This window comes from Suncus etruscus, chromosome 1 (assembly GCF_024139225.1).
Source record: "Suncus etruscus isolate mSunEtr1 chromosome 1, mSunEtr1.pri.cur, whole genome shotgun sequence".
Lineage (NCBI taxonomy): Eukaryota > Metazoa > Chordata > Mammalia > Eulipotyphla > Soricidae > Suncus > Suncus etruscus.
In genome coordinates this window covers 10,826,901-10,845,741 of record NC_064848.1, presented here as the reverse complement: position 1 = coordinate 10,845,741, position 18,841 = coordinate 10,826,901, and the positions used below count along the sequence as shown (strand labels likewise).

Here is an 18,841-nt window from a genome sequence, read left to right as displayed (position 1 = left end):
GCAATATAGGTTTATTTTTTACTTGCCTGACCTTAGACACTGTTACTTAGTTTTTCAGGAATTTGCATTTGTTTCCTCAGTGAATTACAAAGGATCTTAAAAAGGCGGATGGGGTGATTATAATACTTTTATTAATTTGTTTTTTTAACTGCTTTATTTTGATTAGAATTATCTCAGAATCAGTCAATACCTCCTTTGAGTCCAGAATTGCCTGATAGTTCCCGTAAGGAGTTTAAAGAGAACAAAGAACCTTCTCCAAAGGCAAAGCGTAAGGGAAGTGTCAAGATCAGCAATGTGGCTTTAGAGTCTGTACACTGGCAGAATGAATCTGTCCAAATCATAGCAAGCGCCAGTGATTTAAAAAGCATGGATGAATTTCTTCTGAAAAAGGTATGCTTTGCTTGTTGGTTTAAGCTCCTGAGTAGCTTTGACCATGTGCATATTTAGATATGACCCTTTGATATTAAGGTTAAATTGCTTCTGTGAGTCATGTGATTTTTTCTTTATCAGAAAAGTATAAAAAAGTAGGATATGCATTAATATGATGGATTAGATAAAATTTAATGTCATAGAATTTTATTTTACTAAAACTCTTGTTATATTTCATTTATAAAGGGGCAACTTGCCATTATACATTAGAAGTGTTGTGTATAGTAGAACTACAGAATACACAGTGTTAAAAGGGACCTAAGATATTACATTGTATTAATAAAACTTGATCTCTCCAGCCATGACTTCATCTGGACTCCTTAATAACAATGACTGGCATTTCCCAGGCACTGTTGAAGGAAAGCATGTGTTCATTGTGACATTCACCTTAAAATTATGTACAAAATAAAATTGAGTACAAATCTCTTCTTTCTATGGTTCACAGATGAATGACCTAGATAATGAAGACAGCAAGAAAGATACACTAGTTGATGTTGTATTTAAAAAAGCTCTGAAAGAATTTCGGCAGAATATCTTCAGCTTTTATTCATCTGCATTGGCAGTAAGTTGGACTGTGTATGGAGATAATATTTTATCACTGTTTGCAGTATAATGGAAGTTCAGAGATCTAGTTCCATATCTTTGTATGTGTATAATATTCACCCAACCAACCCTCAAGAAGCTTACTATGCATTTTGTTTTTTCCTTTCACAATATTTAATACACCAGTAGTCTTTGAAAACAAACACAGGAGACTCTGCTATGCTTAGATTTTAAAACATAAATAATCAGTTTAATTATTCATCACTAATGATTACAATATATGTCTTCTTTTCATACTAGTTCAAATAAGACACTGGTGTAGTCTGTTAGATACTTCAGATTAATTAATTAAGACACTCTTGTCAAAGTTTCCTACTAAAATAAACTGCAGAAAACTTTACAGTTGGATATTTGCAAAATAAAGTATCGAGCTCATTAAAATGCTATTTAATAACAGGAAACTAACTTCTTTGGGTCTTAAATTTTCATCTTGCCAAATATTAGGCTTTAAAGAGGAAACATATCTCTAGACAAAGAAAACATATTGATGGCAAATGTCTGTCTGTCTGTTTGTTTGTTTGTTTATTTATTTATTTATTTATTTATTTATTTATTTATTTATTTATTTATTTTTGGGTTTTGGGACATAACCAGCAGTGCTCAGGGATTACTCCTGGCTCTACACTCAGAAATTGCTCCTGGCAGGTTCGGGGGACCATATGAATGCTGGGATTCGAACCACGGTCCTTCTGCATGTAAGGCAAATGCCTTACCTCCATGCTATCTCTTTGGTCCCATTGGCAAATTATTTTAAAGTTGTGTAATTATAGTCAATGCATTTATGTTCAGTGTCTTAAAATTTTAAATTATTACATTTGTCACCATTAAGTTATACGCTCTATGTACACACACTTCATACTCCTTATTTATGAAAACACACTAGATCATTTCTCTTCTCTATAAATCAATAAGTAAAAGTGAAATATTTCTCAAAATCTAAACTTCCAAAGGTAAAGACTTAGGTCAGAGTTTCTTGAGTATGTTCTATTATCATATTTAACATGTTTTCTAGGAAAAGAATTTCACCATTCCAGTGCCAGTTCAAATGAAATATTCATAAAGCTTAACACTTCCCTATTTTTTGGAATAAAAATATAAGTTCTTATAAAAAAAAGTTTAGCCTTCTCTGCCTTTTTTTCCCCTTACCTAGCAGATATTTTACTAAAATTTAGCAAATTTTATTCAGCAAATTTATGAATAGAGTAAAATTCTACTAGTACAAATTTTGTTGATATTGTATGTTACAATTTTTAATAAACTTTTAACATCTATTTTCTTCTTGTTTTTAGGTGGATGATGGGAAAAGCATACGGTATAAAGACCTCTATGCACTATTTGAACAGATTCTGGAAAAGACCATGCGACTTGAACAACGTGATTGGAGTGAATCTCCAGTGAGAGTTTGGGTCAATACTTTTAAAGTATTTTTAGATGAGTATATGAACAAATTCAAGACTTTAGATTATATAGCCACAAAGGTAAATATGATATTTAAATTATGAATACTTTCTGGCTTACATGGGACATCTGATATTTGAAAAAAGCCTTTAGTAAGCATATCAACTTAGCATTACAATAGCTCTTTTGAACTCCATTCTCTTGTTTTTTAATTAAATTTATTTAAAACACCATGGTTTACAGAGTTGTTCATTCTTTAGTGAGTTAAATTTCAATATTTGCTGTCAAAATTGTATTCTCAACTTTTATAGAAATCAGTACATAAATTCCTTTTGGGCTTAAAAATGTGACTGTATTTTCTCGTTATGTTTATGGTTTCAAAAATTTTAATTTTCGTAATATGTGTAGAGATCACAAGTAGTTTGCAGATGAACATCCTTTAATTCTAGCTCTAGCTCAAGCTAATAATTATTTTGAATCTATACTACAGAAGCAATAATAGACTTAGAAATAGTTATCAGGGAGGCTGGAGATATAGCATGGAGGTAAGGCATTTGCCTTGCATGTAGAAAGACCAGTTTGAATCCCTGCATTCCATATGGTCCCCTGAGTCTGTTAGGAGCAATTTCTGAGCATAGAATGAGGAGGAACCCCTGAGCGCTGTTGGGTGTGACCCAAACAAAACAAAACAAGAAATTGTTATCAGTTTTGGGACCGCGGGCTAACCTAGACGGACCTCAGTTTGATCCCCTGGTGTCCCATATGATCCCCCAAGCCAGGAGCGATTTCTGAGTGCATAGCCAGGAGTAACCCCTGAGCATCACTGGGTGTGGCCCCCAAACTGAGTGTTTCCTAGTTTTATTTATATTAAGTTATTCTAATTTATATACATCTTTAGATTTATATATTACCTTAGTTGCTTTGAAGTAGTCAGGTATAAATATATCCTCGAAAGTTCTTCTGGTCTAGCTTTAGGTCTTTATGCAAAATGAGCTATCCATGTTACAAATGATACTTTTTACACTTAATAGTTAATTTTTAGAGCTAAAATATGGAAAATGCAGTAATTTAATAAAGAATAATTTAATTGCTATTTAATATATCTGAAATTTAGAAGTTAACCTACTTAAATAGTTAACCTATTGCTTTTATGAGCACTGTTTTATGAATCTTAACATTTTCTTATATTTACTTACTAGTGATGAACAGATTTGAAGAATAAAGATCTGCTACTTTACTGTATTGAACAAAAATCTCAGTATTTACAAAAATAAAATATGTTAGTGTTTGTTATATTAATCTTTTTGTATTTCTTTTACCAGGTGCCGAAAACAGAAAGAAAGAAAAGAAGGAAAAAAGAAACAGATATGGTAATTTTAATCTTTTTATATGATAACAAAGTAATTTTAGACCAGCAGTCTGAAATACAATTTGACAATATTTCTGTGGGTATTTAATAAAATGTTTGTTTTCAGATAACTAGAGGATAATTGTCTTTCCACAAATTTACAGTGATACGTGTGACTTGAATTTCTCTTGACTGTTAGAAAGCATTTGACAAGTTGCTTTAACATAAATATATTTCTTCATTCAGGTGGAAGAACACAATGGCCACATCTTTAAGGCTACACAATACAGCATCCCTACATACTGTGAATACTGTTCTTCTTTGATATGGATAATGGATCGAGCCTCTGTTTGTAAATGTATGGAATTTTTAAAAACCACATGAAATTTTTGTTTCCTTGAGCTTTTTGGTATCTTTTTTAACTTATAGAAATAATTCACATAATCTCTTTTTATTTTTTAGTCTCATCTTTTTATTTAATACTATTTAATTTATATTTATATTTAATACTATTTAATACATCTAATCTCTTAAGCCAAATCAAATATTTTGACTTACTGATTTACTTAAAATACTCTTCATCTTGATTCAGATGTTTCCTGGTAGAGGACCTCTTTTCTTATTCTGCTAGCTTAGTATCACTTTGTTCTTCAATTTTCTGTCTTTTCAGGGATGGAGAGATAGTACAGCAAGTAGGGTATGGTAGAATATATAGTACTTGTACAGACCCAACTGGGTTTGGCCACCACTCCATATGATCCCCTGAAGTCTGCCAGAATTGAACCCTAGCTCTGCTGGGGATAACTCAAGAACCCCCCCGTCCAGTACATTTTATTTTAATTTAGCTCTAGTAATCTTGGAAGTAGTTAACTGTTACCTCAGTAAATATAACTATGCGTGTTTTCATATTACTCAGTTATACCTATTAAGAAACATCTCATAGTGCCTTTAATAGTTTTGTATATTTTAAATGTAATAAATATTTATTAATAGCTGGACCATATAAAAGGATGGATAAATTTAATGAATAAATTGTTAGAAAATTTATCTATTAAGTTATATGTATTCCATATATCTGCCATGGTTTTTGTTTTGTTTTGTTTTGTTATTTAATGTTAAGAAGGGCCAGATTCAACATGGTAACAAGGATAAAAGTCATGGTCACCATAACAAATAGTATCACTGATATGTATTTTTACTTGTTTTCAGTGATTATTCAGAAATAGCCTTTTTGGGGCTAGAGAGAAAGCACAGTGGTAGGACATTTGCCTTGCATGCTGCTGACCCAGGATGGACCCAAGTTTGATTCCCAGCAACCCATATGGTCCCCAAGCCTGCCAGGAGGGATTTCTGAGCACAGAACCAGAAGTAAACCACTAAACACTGCTGGGTGTGACCCAAAAACAAAAACAAAACATAAAAGAAAGAAATGGCTCCCTTTTTTTTTTTTTAATCAGTAGTCCAAAAGTTACAGTGAGAGTAAAAAATAGGGAGTTGATTGTTCTGTGTTAATCTGCTTCCTACTGGTTTTAGTATCACTTTCTCCATGACTTGAGAATGGAATTTGGAATTACTTCCTAAGGAAGGATTGAGATTATAAGAGAGGAAGGAATAGGGGATTGTGACTACAGCGGGGAGGGAGTCCAATGAACGATGGGCTATGTATTTAGAAATTATACCCTTAAACATTGCAATGTTGTAAATATTACCTCAATTAAACAGGCAAACAAAAACCAAGGAAGGAAGGGTGAATACTGCCTGTGAAAGGATATTAAATGTGCTTCTCACCTTTCAGTCCTTTAGACCCTCCTTTTATATCTTGTTCCAGGAAATGATTTCATCTTTTCAATTATCACTGATTTTTTTTTTTAGGGTGGACACACCTGACTGTGCATAGGGCTTACTTCTGGCTCTATACTCAGGAATTACTCCTGCTGGGTTCAGGTGACCATAGAGGTTACCAGGTATTGAGTCTGGGTTATCCACTTGCAAAGAAGCACCTTACCTGCTGTACTATCTCTTGGTCCCTATCACTAATATTCTTTGTGCTCTGCTTCTTCAAAGAGGAATGAAAGATATAGTCCATATTTTGAATATTATAATTAAGACATTTTAAAAGGTTAATATACTACTACCAAAGTTCTTTTTTTATAATGAAGTCTTTGGGAGTAATGCCTTCCTTATTCGTTAATTAATTAATGTGATTTATTAATGTGATCAATGTGATTTATCAGTTGTAGGACAGATATATTGGAGAAAGCATGAGCTCTTGTTTGTTTTTCATTGTTTATTGTTTTGGGGTCACACCAGGTTCTGCTCAGAGCTTACTTTTGGCTCTACACTTTGGTCATTCCTGCCAGAGATCAGGGAACCATATCAGGTGCCAGGATTGAACCCAGGTTGGCTCCATGGAAGGCAAATGCCCAATCTGCTATATTATCTTTCCAGCCTTGAACTCTGATTTGTTAATCAATATTTATTCTCCTGGAATATGGCAGTCAGTCTTAGAAGAATTAAAGTATTTTATTAATAATCTTAGAATTTTTAGGCATCATTTTTGCTTTATTTTTTATATAGAATGAATTAAGATCTTTTTATTCCAGTATGATATGAAATTTACCATATACACATGTGAATATATTATAGCAAGCTTATACTTAAAGAAAAAATTCTGTTCAGAAAGATGTAATAAACAGTGTATTTTTGTCATCAATGTACACTTTTTAAAATATAGCATTCTTTTTTTAAATATAGCATTCTTAATATATTAATTCTTAATCTATTTTTCAGTGTGCAAGTATGCTTGTCATAAGAAGTGCTGTTTGAAAACCACAGCTAAATGTTCCAAAAAGGTAAGAAGTTTTCTGTCTAAACACAATATAATGGATGTTTGTTTTTTGTGTTGAAAAAGAATTAAAACCTCTGGGACCAGAAATGTTGCACAGCGGTAGGACGTTAGCCTTGCACGCAGTGACCCAGGATGGACCTGGGATTGACCCCTGGGTCCCATATTGTCCCTCGAGCCTGCCAGGAGTGACTTCTGAGCACATAGCCAGGAGTAATCTCTTAACGTCACTGGTTGTGGCCCCGAAACAAATAAAAAGAGAAATGTTCCAACTGTAGGTAAATGATACTAAAATACACAAAGAAATTTGATTCAGGAATTAAATTAAAGCCAGGACAGTTGATTTTTACTCAGGGTAAAGTAGCTGTGACAAAGTAATATGATGAGAGAAACTGAAAAAATGTCAGTTGCCAAATTATCAGATGGCTACTTAGATAAAGCAGACTTTCAGGGCTTTTATCTTAAAGTGAAAAGAATTATAGAGTGATGACTCTATAATATATAAGATGATTTTTCTCTTAGTGAGAATTTATCAGTTCTTATTGGAGGGAAAGAAATAAGTTTCTAAGCAAGTGGCCACATTTAAAAGGGAAGACAACAAAATTTAGGATTTTCATAGGATTATTACAAAGACTGCAGTTTAGAACTGTCAAGTACTTGAACCACAGTTAAGATGAATAGAGACAGTAACCTGTAACTCAAGAGTTTTTTTCATATTTGTATTTTTCTTTCTTTTCTTTTCTTTTCTTTTCTTTTCTTTTCTTTTCTTTTCTTTTCTTTTCTTTTCTTTTCTTTCTTTCTTTTTTTTTTTTTTTGTGGTTTTTGGGTTACACCTGGCAGTGCTTCAGGGGTTACTCCTGGCTCCGTGCTCAGAAATCGTTCATGGCAGGCACGGGGGACCATATGGGACACCGGGATTCAAACTGATGACCTTCTGCATGAAAGGCAATGCCTTACCTCCGTGCTATCTCTCCGGCTCCATATTTGTATTTTTCTGAATTCCTATGCTACACAGGCAAAAGGTCAAGAATTAGTACAAGAGAAAAAAAAGCAAGTTAGAGTTTCTTGTGGCATTCTGGTGCAAAGGAAAGAAAAATTGGATCAGCCTTCGATGAGGAACTATAGCCAGTACCCACCCTGGTGTCTCAGGGTACTGAGAATTACAAAGAACAAATCCTAGGAAAGGGGTGAACCATTGGTAAACTGTATTTTATAAAAACTGCAAACTGGGGGCCGGAGAAATAGCATAGTCATAGGGTGTTTGCCTTGCATGATGGTGGTTTGGATCCCGGCATCCCATATGGTCCCCTGAGCCTGCCAGGGGCAATTTCTGAGTGCAGAGGAAGGAGTAACCCATGAACGCTACTGGGTGTGACCCAATAACTTGAAAAAAAAAACACTTGCAAACTGACTTTGAGGTTCTTCTTAATTGTATTAAGATGATCAGTTCCTTGTTTTAACCATTCACTAGAGTATAGGGTGAATTCTTTTTTTTTTTTTTTTTTTTTAAAGGAAAGATAGGGGCTGGAGAGATAGCATGGAGGTAAGGCGTTTCGTTTACCTTTCATGCAGAAGGACGGTGGTTCAAATCCCAGCATCCTGTATGGTCCCCTGAGCCCGCCAGGAGCTATTTCTGAGCGTAGAGCCAGGAGTAACCCCTGAGCGCTGCTGGGTGTGACCCAAAAACCAAAACAAAGAAAGAAAAAAAAAAAGGAAAGATAATGTTGCCTAGAACTTTTATAGTTTTTTATAAATAAAATATAATATTTAAGTAGCTCTTTTAACTCCTTTATTATGCTTCAGAAAATTTTCGCAATATTAATTTTTGCTAAACTAGCTGGTTTTCTAATGGTGTTTGATGAATGTTTAAGGGTACAAAGTCTCTCCCATTTGTATTTTGTATTTTCACCTTTATGTGAAGAGTTTCTTGGGGGGGTGGGAAAGCTATCAAATACTACACTAGAAGCCAAGGGGCCTACTGATGATTTTGGCTAGCCAGACTAGTGCTGCAGCGCAAAGATCTGATGATACACTACTCAGGCCTGCAGTGCAGGGATGAACTGGGCCACTCTGTTGGTGTTTAGAGGCCTCCAGAGCTATACTCCGTGGGGCTTGAGGAACCATTTGATGCCAGGGGTTGGACACATGCTAGTATGTGTCCTAAGTGTTGTTTGATAAACTAGGCCTATTTCCTGGCCGTATCTGAAGAAACTTTTTATCAGGAAGGGCACACCACCTTTATTTTATTCTCAGAGCCATCATTTTATGGTGCAATACCTAATGAGAGAGACTTGAAGCTAACACTCATTAGGTATGTTTTTTATACTCATGTTTCATAAACAATTTTTTATTTTTTTAATAATATCTTTAAGCACCTCAGTTAGAAACATGATTATAATTGGGTTTCAGTCATAAAAAGAACACTACCCTTCACCAGTGCAACATTCCCATCACCATTGTCCCCAATCTCCTTCCAACTCCCCAACCCCCTAGCTATATTCGAGACAGGCATTCTACTTCTCTCACTCATTAACATTGTCACCATAGTTATCAGTGTAGTTATTTCTCTAACTGCATTCAACACTTTGTAGTAAGCTTCATATCATGAGTGGGTCCTTCCAGCCCTCATCTCTATTATTTCTAATATTATTGCAATAATGTCTTTTCTTTTTTGTTTTGTTTTTGGGTTACACCCGGCGCGCTCAGGGGTTACTCCTGGCTCTATGCTCAGAAATTGCTCCTGGCAGGCTTGGGTACCATATGGGATGCCGGAATTCAAACCACCATCCTGCATGCAAGGCAAATGCCTTACCTCCATGCTATCTGTCTGGCCCCCAGCACTGATTGTTCTTGTTCTTTGTGATGTGTGCCATTCTCTGTGGCATGAGATGATTCCTCATAGTTGTTTTTGATTTGCATCTTCCTGATGATTAATGATATGTGGAGCATTTTTTCATTTATATTTCTTCTTTGAGGAAGTGTCTGTTCATTTCTTCTCCTCATTTTTTAATGGGGTTTGATGTTTTTTCTTAAGTTCTGACAGTAACTTGTATATTTTTTGTATTAGCCCCTTATCTGATGAGTATTGAGTGAATAGTTCCTCCCATTCTGTAGATGGCTTTTGTATTCTAGGCACTATTTCCTTTGAGGTGCAGAAGTTTCTTGGCTTAATATAGTCCCATCTGTTTATCTGTGCTTCCACTTGTTTGGAGAGTGTTGTTTTGTCCTTAAAGATGCTTTTAGTCTCTATGTCATGGAGCGTTTGGTAGGATTAATTAACATAATTAAAATGACAATACTCCCCAAAGCATTGTACAGATTTAATTCAGTCCTTCTAAAGATACCCATGACATTCTTCAAAGAAATGGATCAAAGACCTGAAATTCATTTGGAACAATAAACATCTGTGAATAGGTAGAGCAACCCTTGGGAAAAGAAATATGGGAGGCATCACTTTTCCTAACTTCAAATTCTATTACAAAACTATAATCATTAAAACAAGCATGGTATTGGAATAAAGAAAGGCCCTCGGATCAGTGCAATAGACTTGACTATTCAGAGAATGTTCCCCAGATGTACAATCAATTAATCTTTGATAAAGGGACAAGAAATGCAAACTGGAGCAAGGAAAGCATCTTCAACAAGAGGTGTTGGCACAACTGGTCAGCCACTTGCAAAAAAAGCGAACTCAGACCTCAATCTAACACCATGCACGAAAGTCAAATCCAAATGGATTAAAGTCCTTATTAGATCTGAAATCATAAGGTATATATAGAATAACACATAGGTAAAACACTCATATTTTTTAAACCATATTTGCTTTCCCCTCAAAAACATGCTGAAAAAATTTAATTGGCAAGGAGGTAAATAGACCTCTTAAAGAGTTGATTAAATGGGCAGGAAGAATAGCACAGTAGTAGGGCATTTGCCTTGCATGCAACTTATCCCAGACAGACCTGGGTTTGACTTCTGCCATCCATATGGTTCCCCAAACCTGCCAGGAGGAGTATAGATCCAGGAGTAACCTCTGAGCACCACCAGGTCTGTGGCCCAAAAACAAACAAACAAAAAGAATTGATTAAATTAGTTTATAGATATTTGAATGTATTTGATGACAAAATTATCTTTTCTTTAGTATGATCCCGAGCAGTCTTCTCGACAGTTTGGGGTTGAACTGTCTCGTTTGACCAATGAAGATAGAACAGTTCCTTTAGTTGTGGAAAAGCTCATAAACTACATTGAAATGCATGGACTTTATACAGAAGGTATTTACCGAAAGTCTGGTTCAACTAATAAAATCAAAGAGCTTCGACAAGGTTTAGATACAGGTAAGATGCTACCTTCCAAATCAACCAAATATTTTGTAGCTTTCTAAAGTATTTTTGTTGTTTTGTGGTCAATTCAGGAAATACTGAGTGTTTCTTGTGTAACTATCAGTACTTCGGACCAATGTTAATCTTTTTTCATCTAGAGAGATCATGGTATCTCCAATTTACCTATAAAAATAAGCAGTTTCTGGGGTCAGAACAATGGTGCAGTGGTAGGGTGTTTGCCTTGCACGGGGCTGACCCAGGACAGAATTTGTTGGATCCCTGGGGTCCCATATGGTCCCCTAAGCCAGGAGCGATTTCTGAGCACATAGCCAGTAGTAACCCTGAGCTTCACCAGGTGTGGCCCCCAAACAAACAAACAAAAAAGTAGGTTTAGCTTGGAACTTTGGTGGAGGGAGGTCAACACTGGTGGTATGAGAATGGCCCTAATTCACTGTCACTATATGCCTGAAATCAACTATAAAGGACTTGTAACTCACAATGGGTTCAATAAAAATTACTAAAAAATTTAGGTTATGGGAAATTAAGTAATGAGTTGTTGGTAATTATACAATGCACTGATCTAATGTTATTTGAACTCCTCTTCACACCAGTCCTATGAATTAGGGATATTTTCCTTATTTGCAGATAAAGAAACTGAGGATCTACTGAGGATCTGCCTAAAGACTTAACACTAATAATGAAAGAGAAAAATAAACTGTACTAATGAGTGAATAAGTTGAGGCTTATTTCCCAATCTTCTGAATTCATAATCTATATTATAGCCTATTAAAACTCGAATATGCTAAGTGTTTTTTCAATCTAGTGAATCTTCTTGCTTTGACTGGTAATTACTAGACTGGACATGTGTCTGTGTAGAGAGATCTGTCCTCAGTATTGGAATGTATTCAGTGGTTTGGCTTTGGTTTCATTCTTAACGCCTTGTTACCATTATTACAAAGAGGAGTATTTTCTGGTTTTGTTTGTAGGTCACATATGTTGGTTCTCCGGGCTTGCTCCTAACTGTTCAGGGATCACTCCTGGTGGGGCTTAGGGAGACCATATGGGGTTTCTTGGGATAGAATACAGGTCTGCCACATGCAAAGCAAGTATCTTACCCACTGTACTCTCTCTCCAGCCCCAGGAATAGATCTTTTGAAGTATACTTAAGTACAATGTTGTCTCTATTTCCAAGAACCTACCCACATACTTCTTATTATAATGCTTTTGTTTTTTTGATAAACCTTTTGTTTCAATAAACAAATAAAAAATGAATTAAAAGAGAAAACAAAAAAATTCCAGGCAAAACTCATGCAGTGTTCTGCCCACCAGAGTGTTAAAACTGCTCAAGGTTAGATATAATTGCCAGTTCATCTTTTTTTTGGGGGGTGGGGGGCACCCGGCGGTGCTCAGGGGCTACCCCTGGCTGTCTGCTCAGAAATAGCTCCTGGCAGGCAGGAGGGACCATATGGGTCGCCGGGATTCGAACCAACCATCTTTGGTCCTGGATCGGCTGCTTGTGCTATCTCTCTGGGCCCCCAGTTTATCTTTTGTATCTTGAGTTAGTACAAGTGAAAAATCATCTATCCTGGGGCCGGAGAGATGGCACAGGTAGGGCATGTGCCTTGCACACAGCCGACCCAAGACAGATGGTGGTTGGAATCCCGTCATCCCATATGGTACCCCGAGCCTGCTAGGGTCGATTTCTGAGCGCAAAACCAAGAGTAACCCCTAAGTGCCAACAGGTGTGGACTCCCCCCCCAAAGAACATTATCTATACATTGCCGATCAGATGTGTAACTATAGAAAACATAAATGCAACAAAGTAATATAATCTCTTTACATTGTTAAAAAAATCAATGGAGGGGTCAGAGCAGTGTCAGCTGTAAGGAAGGCAGCTGGCCTAGGACAGACCACGGTTTGATCCCCTGGCATCCAATATGGTCCCCCAATCCAGGAGCAACTCCTGAGCAGCTGTGCCCCCCCCCCCAAAATCAGTGGAGTGTGAGTTTGAGATGGAGTTATCAATAGTCGAGTTTTCACCGCAAAGTGTTCTAATACCAATCCCTTCACCAGAGTGTTCATTTCCCACACCAGTGGCTTCATATTTCTATTTTTTTTTTGGTTTTTGGGCCACACCCGTTTGATGCTCAGGGGTTACTCCTGGCTATGTGCTCAGAAATCGCCCCTGGCTTGGGGGGACCATATGGGACGCCGGGGGATCGAACCTCGGTCGGTCCGTTCCTTGGCTAGCGCTTGTAAGGCAGACACCTTACCTCTAGCGCCACCTTCCTGGCCCCGGCTTCATATTTCTTAAGCTCAGTTATATTCTCCCTTCCATTCTAAGAATATCATAAAATAGTTTTATATTTTTGTTCTTTTTGTGTTTTTATCTAAAATTTTGCTGCTCAAAATCTCATTCACAGGCTGATATATAAGGTAAATGTAGATATTGATATCAAGTATTCCACCAAAGAAATTTAACAATGATTACACATGAAGATATGTGATATTTTACACATTAGTCTACAACAAACTAGTAAACTATTATAAATAAAAAACCTGTTCCTTTATCACAATTAGAAGTATATTTCCTAAGCATGGAATTGTTTGTTTAAGAACATGAAGGCTTTTGATGTAATTGTATCTAAAATTAGTTATTGGAATATCACCAAGTTTTTGCTTCCTTAACTAACTCTTGTCTCTAAATAGATGTTGAAAGTGTAAACCTAGATGACTATAACATACATGTTATTGCAAGTGTATTCAAACAATGGCTTCGGGATTTGCCTAATCCACTCATGACCTTTGAACTTTATGAGGAATTTCTTCGAGCTATGGGTAAGCACTGGTTTTCTAGGTTCAAGAGAAGACCTCGGAATTACTTAAAGATAACTAAAATATCTTCATCTTCTTGCTGTAGTCAAGGATTATTGAGCCTTTAATTGTTGAGCCTATCAAAACTCAAGATAATCCTTAGTGAACATAAAACTTACAAAGATTTAAGTTTTATACAGCTTCTCTTCACTATCTAAAGTGTTATAGCTTGATGTAATTTGGTAGATTTTTGGAGACTGAGTGTGCTGTTAATTCATATGGAAAAAATTTTACTGTATTGAGATCTCCAAAATAAACTTTCAAGTAGAAATGTTCTTACTGATAATAGAGCATAGAGATGTTTTTAGAAGAGGTGCAATGCTTTTAGAGGAAGTATAACTACCTTCTCTAAAATTATAGAGCTATCCTCACCGACTATCTGGTGTTCATCTAAGAATAATATAGCTGAGGCTATCGGTCTGTTTACTGCTTTTATTTTTTTTAGGCCTTCAGGACAGGAAGGAGACAATCCGTGGTGTATATTCTGTGATTGACCAGCTCTCCCGAACTCATCTCAGTACACTGGAACGCCTTATATTTCATCTAGTCAGGTACCATTAAGAAACAATAGAGAGTTTAGTTTCTCTTCGGTGATCTTCAATAAATGAAGACCTCCTCCATTTGAAAAATAGATTTTACCCCTATTTATGAATTAATTCCCTCAAATATGTGTGATTTCATAGAGAAGAAATCTCAGCTGAGTTGAACTGTATGACAGATGCATTTTTGCCTCAGTTTTAGCCCCATGAAAGCACTGCATAGCCTAGCCTGCTAACTCTTGGGCTAGAAGTTATCTTTACCTTGTTCATAGTAAAGTAAGTTGGCTTGATGCTCAGAAATTGACTAAAAGATAGTATTCTCATTCCATGAATATAAATATCAGTAGTTAAGAAGAAAGCCATTTTTCTTTTTCTTTTTTTTCTTTTTTGGTTTTTGGGTCACACCCGGCAGCGCTCAGGGGTTACTACTGGCTCTACGCTCAGAAATCACTCCTGGCAGGCTCGGGAGACCATATGGGATGCTGGGATTCGAACCACCGACCCTATTTTGCATTCTTTATGCTTGTTCTATTATTGATGGTTACTTTGAGCCACTGCATAAAATTTCCTTAGATTAGCTATCTCCTGACCTACATTGCTTTAAAGAAGCAATAGAGAGAAAAGACAGCAGAGAGACTGCTGTGGGACAAGTCTACAATTGATATGAGTGTTTTTCCAGTATGATACAGTTAATATCTTCTGTCTTCTCTCCTACCTCCTATTCAACTAATTCTTCCTTCCTATTTTTAATTTACTTGGTCTTCTTGTTCTTTAGGATTGCTCTACAGGAGGACACTAATCGAATGTCTGCTAATGCTTTGGCCATTGTGTTTGCTCCCTGCATTCTCCGGTGCCCAGACACCATTGATCCACTACAAAGTGTTCAGGACATCAGTAAAACTACCACGTAAGGACAGTCACCATCACCTTTGCAGGACTCCAGTGACTTCTGAGTCAATGTAGTAACTTTATTCAAATGTTAAATATAGTAAATGATTTCAAAAGTTCAGATTATTAAGTTTTTAAATTCAGATTGCTAGACTTCACTGGATTTTCTGGTGCTAAAGATTAAAACTTTCTCTTTTTTTTTGTTTTTGGGGGACCATATGGGATGCTGGGATTCGAACCACCGTCCTTCTGCATGCAAAGCAAATGCCTTGCCTCCATTCTATCTCTCCGGCCCCCAGATTAAAACTTTCTTTGAAGTCTCTTTAACTGAATGTAATTTGTTTTGAAGGATCTTACTTTTTTTTTATTTTGCATATTCTTTAGGAATGTTTAGTTTTTTAACATTTCAATATTACATTTTACCAAATTACTAATACTCTATGTTATCCTAGGATCCACATAATTATAGTTTTATGGCTCTTATTCTTTAGGTCTTGGTACTTTAGTATTTCTTTTTCACCTTTGTTGATATAAAGTTCTGCTTTCTGTCTAGAGTGGTGATTCATAATTTTACTGCAAAGGGAGCCTTACAAAAATATTGATGTTTGTGTCCCATTCTCCCCCAAATCTGATTTAATTAGTTTAAGATGTAAACCGGGCATTAGAATTTACAAATATACCTCATATACCAAAATTGTAAATCATCGTTCTTAATCCTGCCCCTTAAAATAAGGAATACTGATTTCTCTTTTCTCCTCCAAACATTTATTTTACCTAACTAAAAACATGGTCTATAGGTGCTATACTTCATTTACTTCCATCTTAATCATTTTTAATAATCCCTCTCCCCCTCTCTTTTCAGCTGTGTGGAGCTGATTGTTGTGGAACAAATGAATAAATATAAAGCTCGTCTCAAAGACATAAGTAGCCTGGAATTTGCTGAGAGTAAAGCAAAGACCAGACTATCACTGATTCGTAGATCAATGGTAAGATACTAGATGTGAAATCACAGGCTAAAATAATGCTTTTCTTAGATTTAATTGTGCATTTATGGTGTAGAGAGAATATTCTGCTGATATTTTTTTTATATTATACAAGTAAAACCACCAAATCTCAGAGTATGGATCTTTTGTGTTTGTTCTTTTAGAATATGTACAAAACATGAGCCATTAAGTGTACCAAATTTTTAAAATTAAATATTTGTATAAGATGCTGGTTAATAATCCCTCGTTTCTTTTCCCTATCCTTTCTTTAAGAATTTACCTTTTTTTCTCTAATTCCTTCCCTTTTGTCTTCATCCTGTACTTTTGTTGGTCCTTCTAAGACCCTTGGAATATAGACAACTTAGTTATTTGCAAATATGTGTTTTAATAGTAAATGAAATCCTATCTGTCTGCAGTATTAGATAAAGAATTCTTAAAGGGTTTATTATTAGATTATGAGAAGAACCTTGGAAATATAATTTATTTTCTCCATTAGCCCACATATAAAGAACTAGTTCTGATTAATAATCTGTAGGGTCTTTGAATTAACACTAGAAAACTGCTGTATTAAAGTTTATTTCCTATTTGCTACTTGTCCTCTCAATTATAGTGATGAATACCACCACCAACTCTCTAGATCTGTACTAATTCTCTGAAGAGAAGCAGGTTTCCCTGTCATCATGCCCTTATTTTTTGTTGTTGTTGTTTGGTTGGTTTTTTTTTTTTATTTTGTTTTGTTTTTGCTTTTTGAGCCACACCTGGTAATGCTCAGGGGTTACTTACTCCTGGCTATGTGCTCAGAAATTGCCCCTGGCTTGGGGGACCATATGGAATGCCAGGGATCAAACCAAGATCCATCCTAGATCAGCCGTGTGCAAAGCAAACTCTCTACCGCTGTGCTATCACTCTGGCCCCAACCTTTGTTTTTTTTTTTTTTAAAGGACCAGTAATATTTCCTCTGTATCTTCATAGTTGATACTTGGATTAGCACTAATGCAATTCTGCTTTTTACGGTTTAAAACTGCATGATGCAGAACAGATGTTTTTTTTAAAAAAAAAAAAAAAACAGCTTTTGATTAAGTCAATGAACAATCTTTTTCAGAAACTAAACTGGTTTTATTTTCCCCCATATAGTAAAGGTATCAAAGCTCACAGGGTACTATTTAAACCTTTCCCCAGAAAATGAAAAGAGAAACAGCAATTAAAAGTAAAGACCTGGGCCCGGAGACTGTGTGTTTACCTTGCAAGCAGCCAATCCAGGACCAAAGGTGGTTGGTTCGAATCCTGGTGTCCCATATGGTCCCCCGTGCCTGCCAGGAGCTATTTCTGAGCAGACAGCCAGGAGTAACCCCTGAGCACCGCCGGGTGTGGCCCAAAAACAAAACAACAACAACAACAACAACAACAAAAAGTAAAGACCTTTCTCTAGTATGCATTTTCAAGAGCTCAGTTTTGAGAGCCAGTTCAGTAGTAATACATGTAGGGGAAAAGAGAGACCTTATATATCTTCTTTTCAAAGCAGACACATATGCTTTTTCCCCCTAATGGTACAAAAGAGGAATATATTCATTCCATTGAAAGAGTAACATCTCTTTTAATAGAGCAGTAACATGTACATGCTAACCTTCTGCTTTCCTTTCCATGTCCTTCCTAATCCAGAAACCTGTACTAATTGCAGTTAGATTTATGAGCATTACCCGCAGTTCAGTTTCGGTATGTATTAATACTGCAATGTGTCACAGCCACTTTACATTATTGTCTCTTCATCCATCTAGGAATTGTTCTTCTTTGTCTATCATCCATGCCTGTCCTTCCTCCATGTGCAGTCCGAATTCAGGTTCTACTTTCTGAATAGCCTTCACTTGCTCTCTCTTACTCCCTTTTTGAAGCCATCATTTTCTTTTCTCTGTATGACATTATTGAACACTGTCTATTTACAATATTACTGATATTTCCTCTTAAGCATCTTTGTATACTTCTTCTTTGATTGTCATTAAAAGATGAACATTGAAGTACCTTTCTGCCTAAGAGCTTTGTTCTCTTCCATCTTTACTACTTGAAATATGCAATATTATTCTAAACATCCTCTTTGTCATTAGTAATACTTATTTTTTTATTCATATATAACTTCAGTGGTATATCCCTAAATATAGAAGCATACCTCTTCTGTTTTCAAACTGAAGATCAAAGATAAATGAACAAATTAATGAACTGGTTCTAATATTAAATATCATAGTACAGTGGATTTCATTCATCATTAAGAAAAATAATGGAGAAACACACACTTAAGAGACTATTCATCTATATATAATGCACTCATTCAAGATTTCACTTTGTTAGAACATAAATAATTTTTGCTTTTTATCTAGTTATTTTCTTCCTACTCCAGCTAACAGCATCTTACTTCACTCAAAATGTCAACTATTTCCACAGCATCTTGTCACTATTGTAGCTTTCAAACATCGTGGTCTCTTTCTGGTGTTTAAAACTTAGTTCTTTTCATATCACAATAATTTCAAGCATAGATTTGATTCAGTTCACATCATTTCCTCCCAGAGAAACAAACCATAATCTGGGATTGAAAACTTTCAGATATGTAGGTTCCATTTCTCACTTCTGTC

At 35.8% G+C, this 18,841-nt stretch overlaps 1 protein-coding gene across 1 annotated transcript in view; it reads left to right on the top strand.

Annotated features, from left to right (window-relative positions):
- Positions 1-18,841, top strand: part of MYO9A (myosin IXA) — a 246,893-nt gene that overhangs the window by 204,659 nt on the left and 23,393 nt on the right. The window contains exons 30-41 of the mRNA XM_049777567.1: positions 167-390; positions 875-991; positions 2,322-2,510; positions 3,753-3,800; positions 4,025-4,136; positions 6,569-6,630; positions 10,759-10,951; positions 13,646-13,774; positions 14,256-14,361; positions 15,125-15,256; positions 16,100-16,223; positions 17,880-17,933. Coding sequence (XP_049633524.1) covers positions 167-390; positions 875-991; positions 2,322-2,510; positions 3,753-3,800; positions 4,025-4,136; positions 6,569-6,630; positions 10,759-10,951; positions 13,646-13,774; positions 14,256-14,361; positions 15,125-15,256; positions 16,100-16,223; positions 17,880-17,933 — 1,490 coding nt within the window. The remainder of the gene's footprint in view (positions 1-166; positions 391-874; positions 992-2,321; positions 2,511-3,752; positions 3,801-4,024; positions 4,137-6,568; positions 6,631-10,758; positions 10,952-13,645; positions 13,775-14,255; positions 14,362-15,124; positions 15,257-16,099; positions 16,224-17,879; positions 17,934-18,841) is intronic.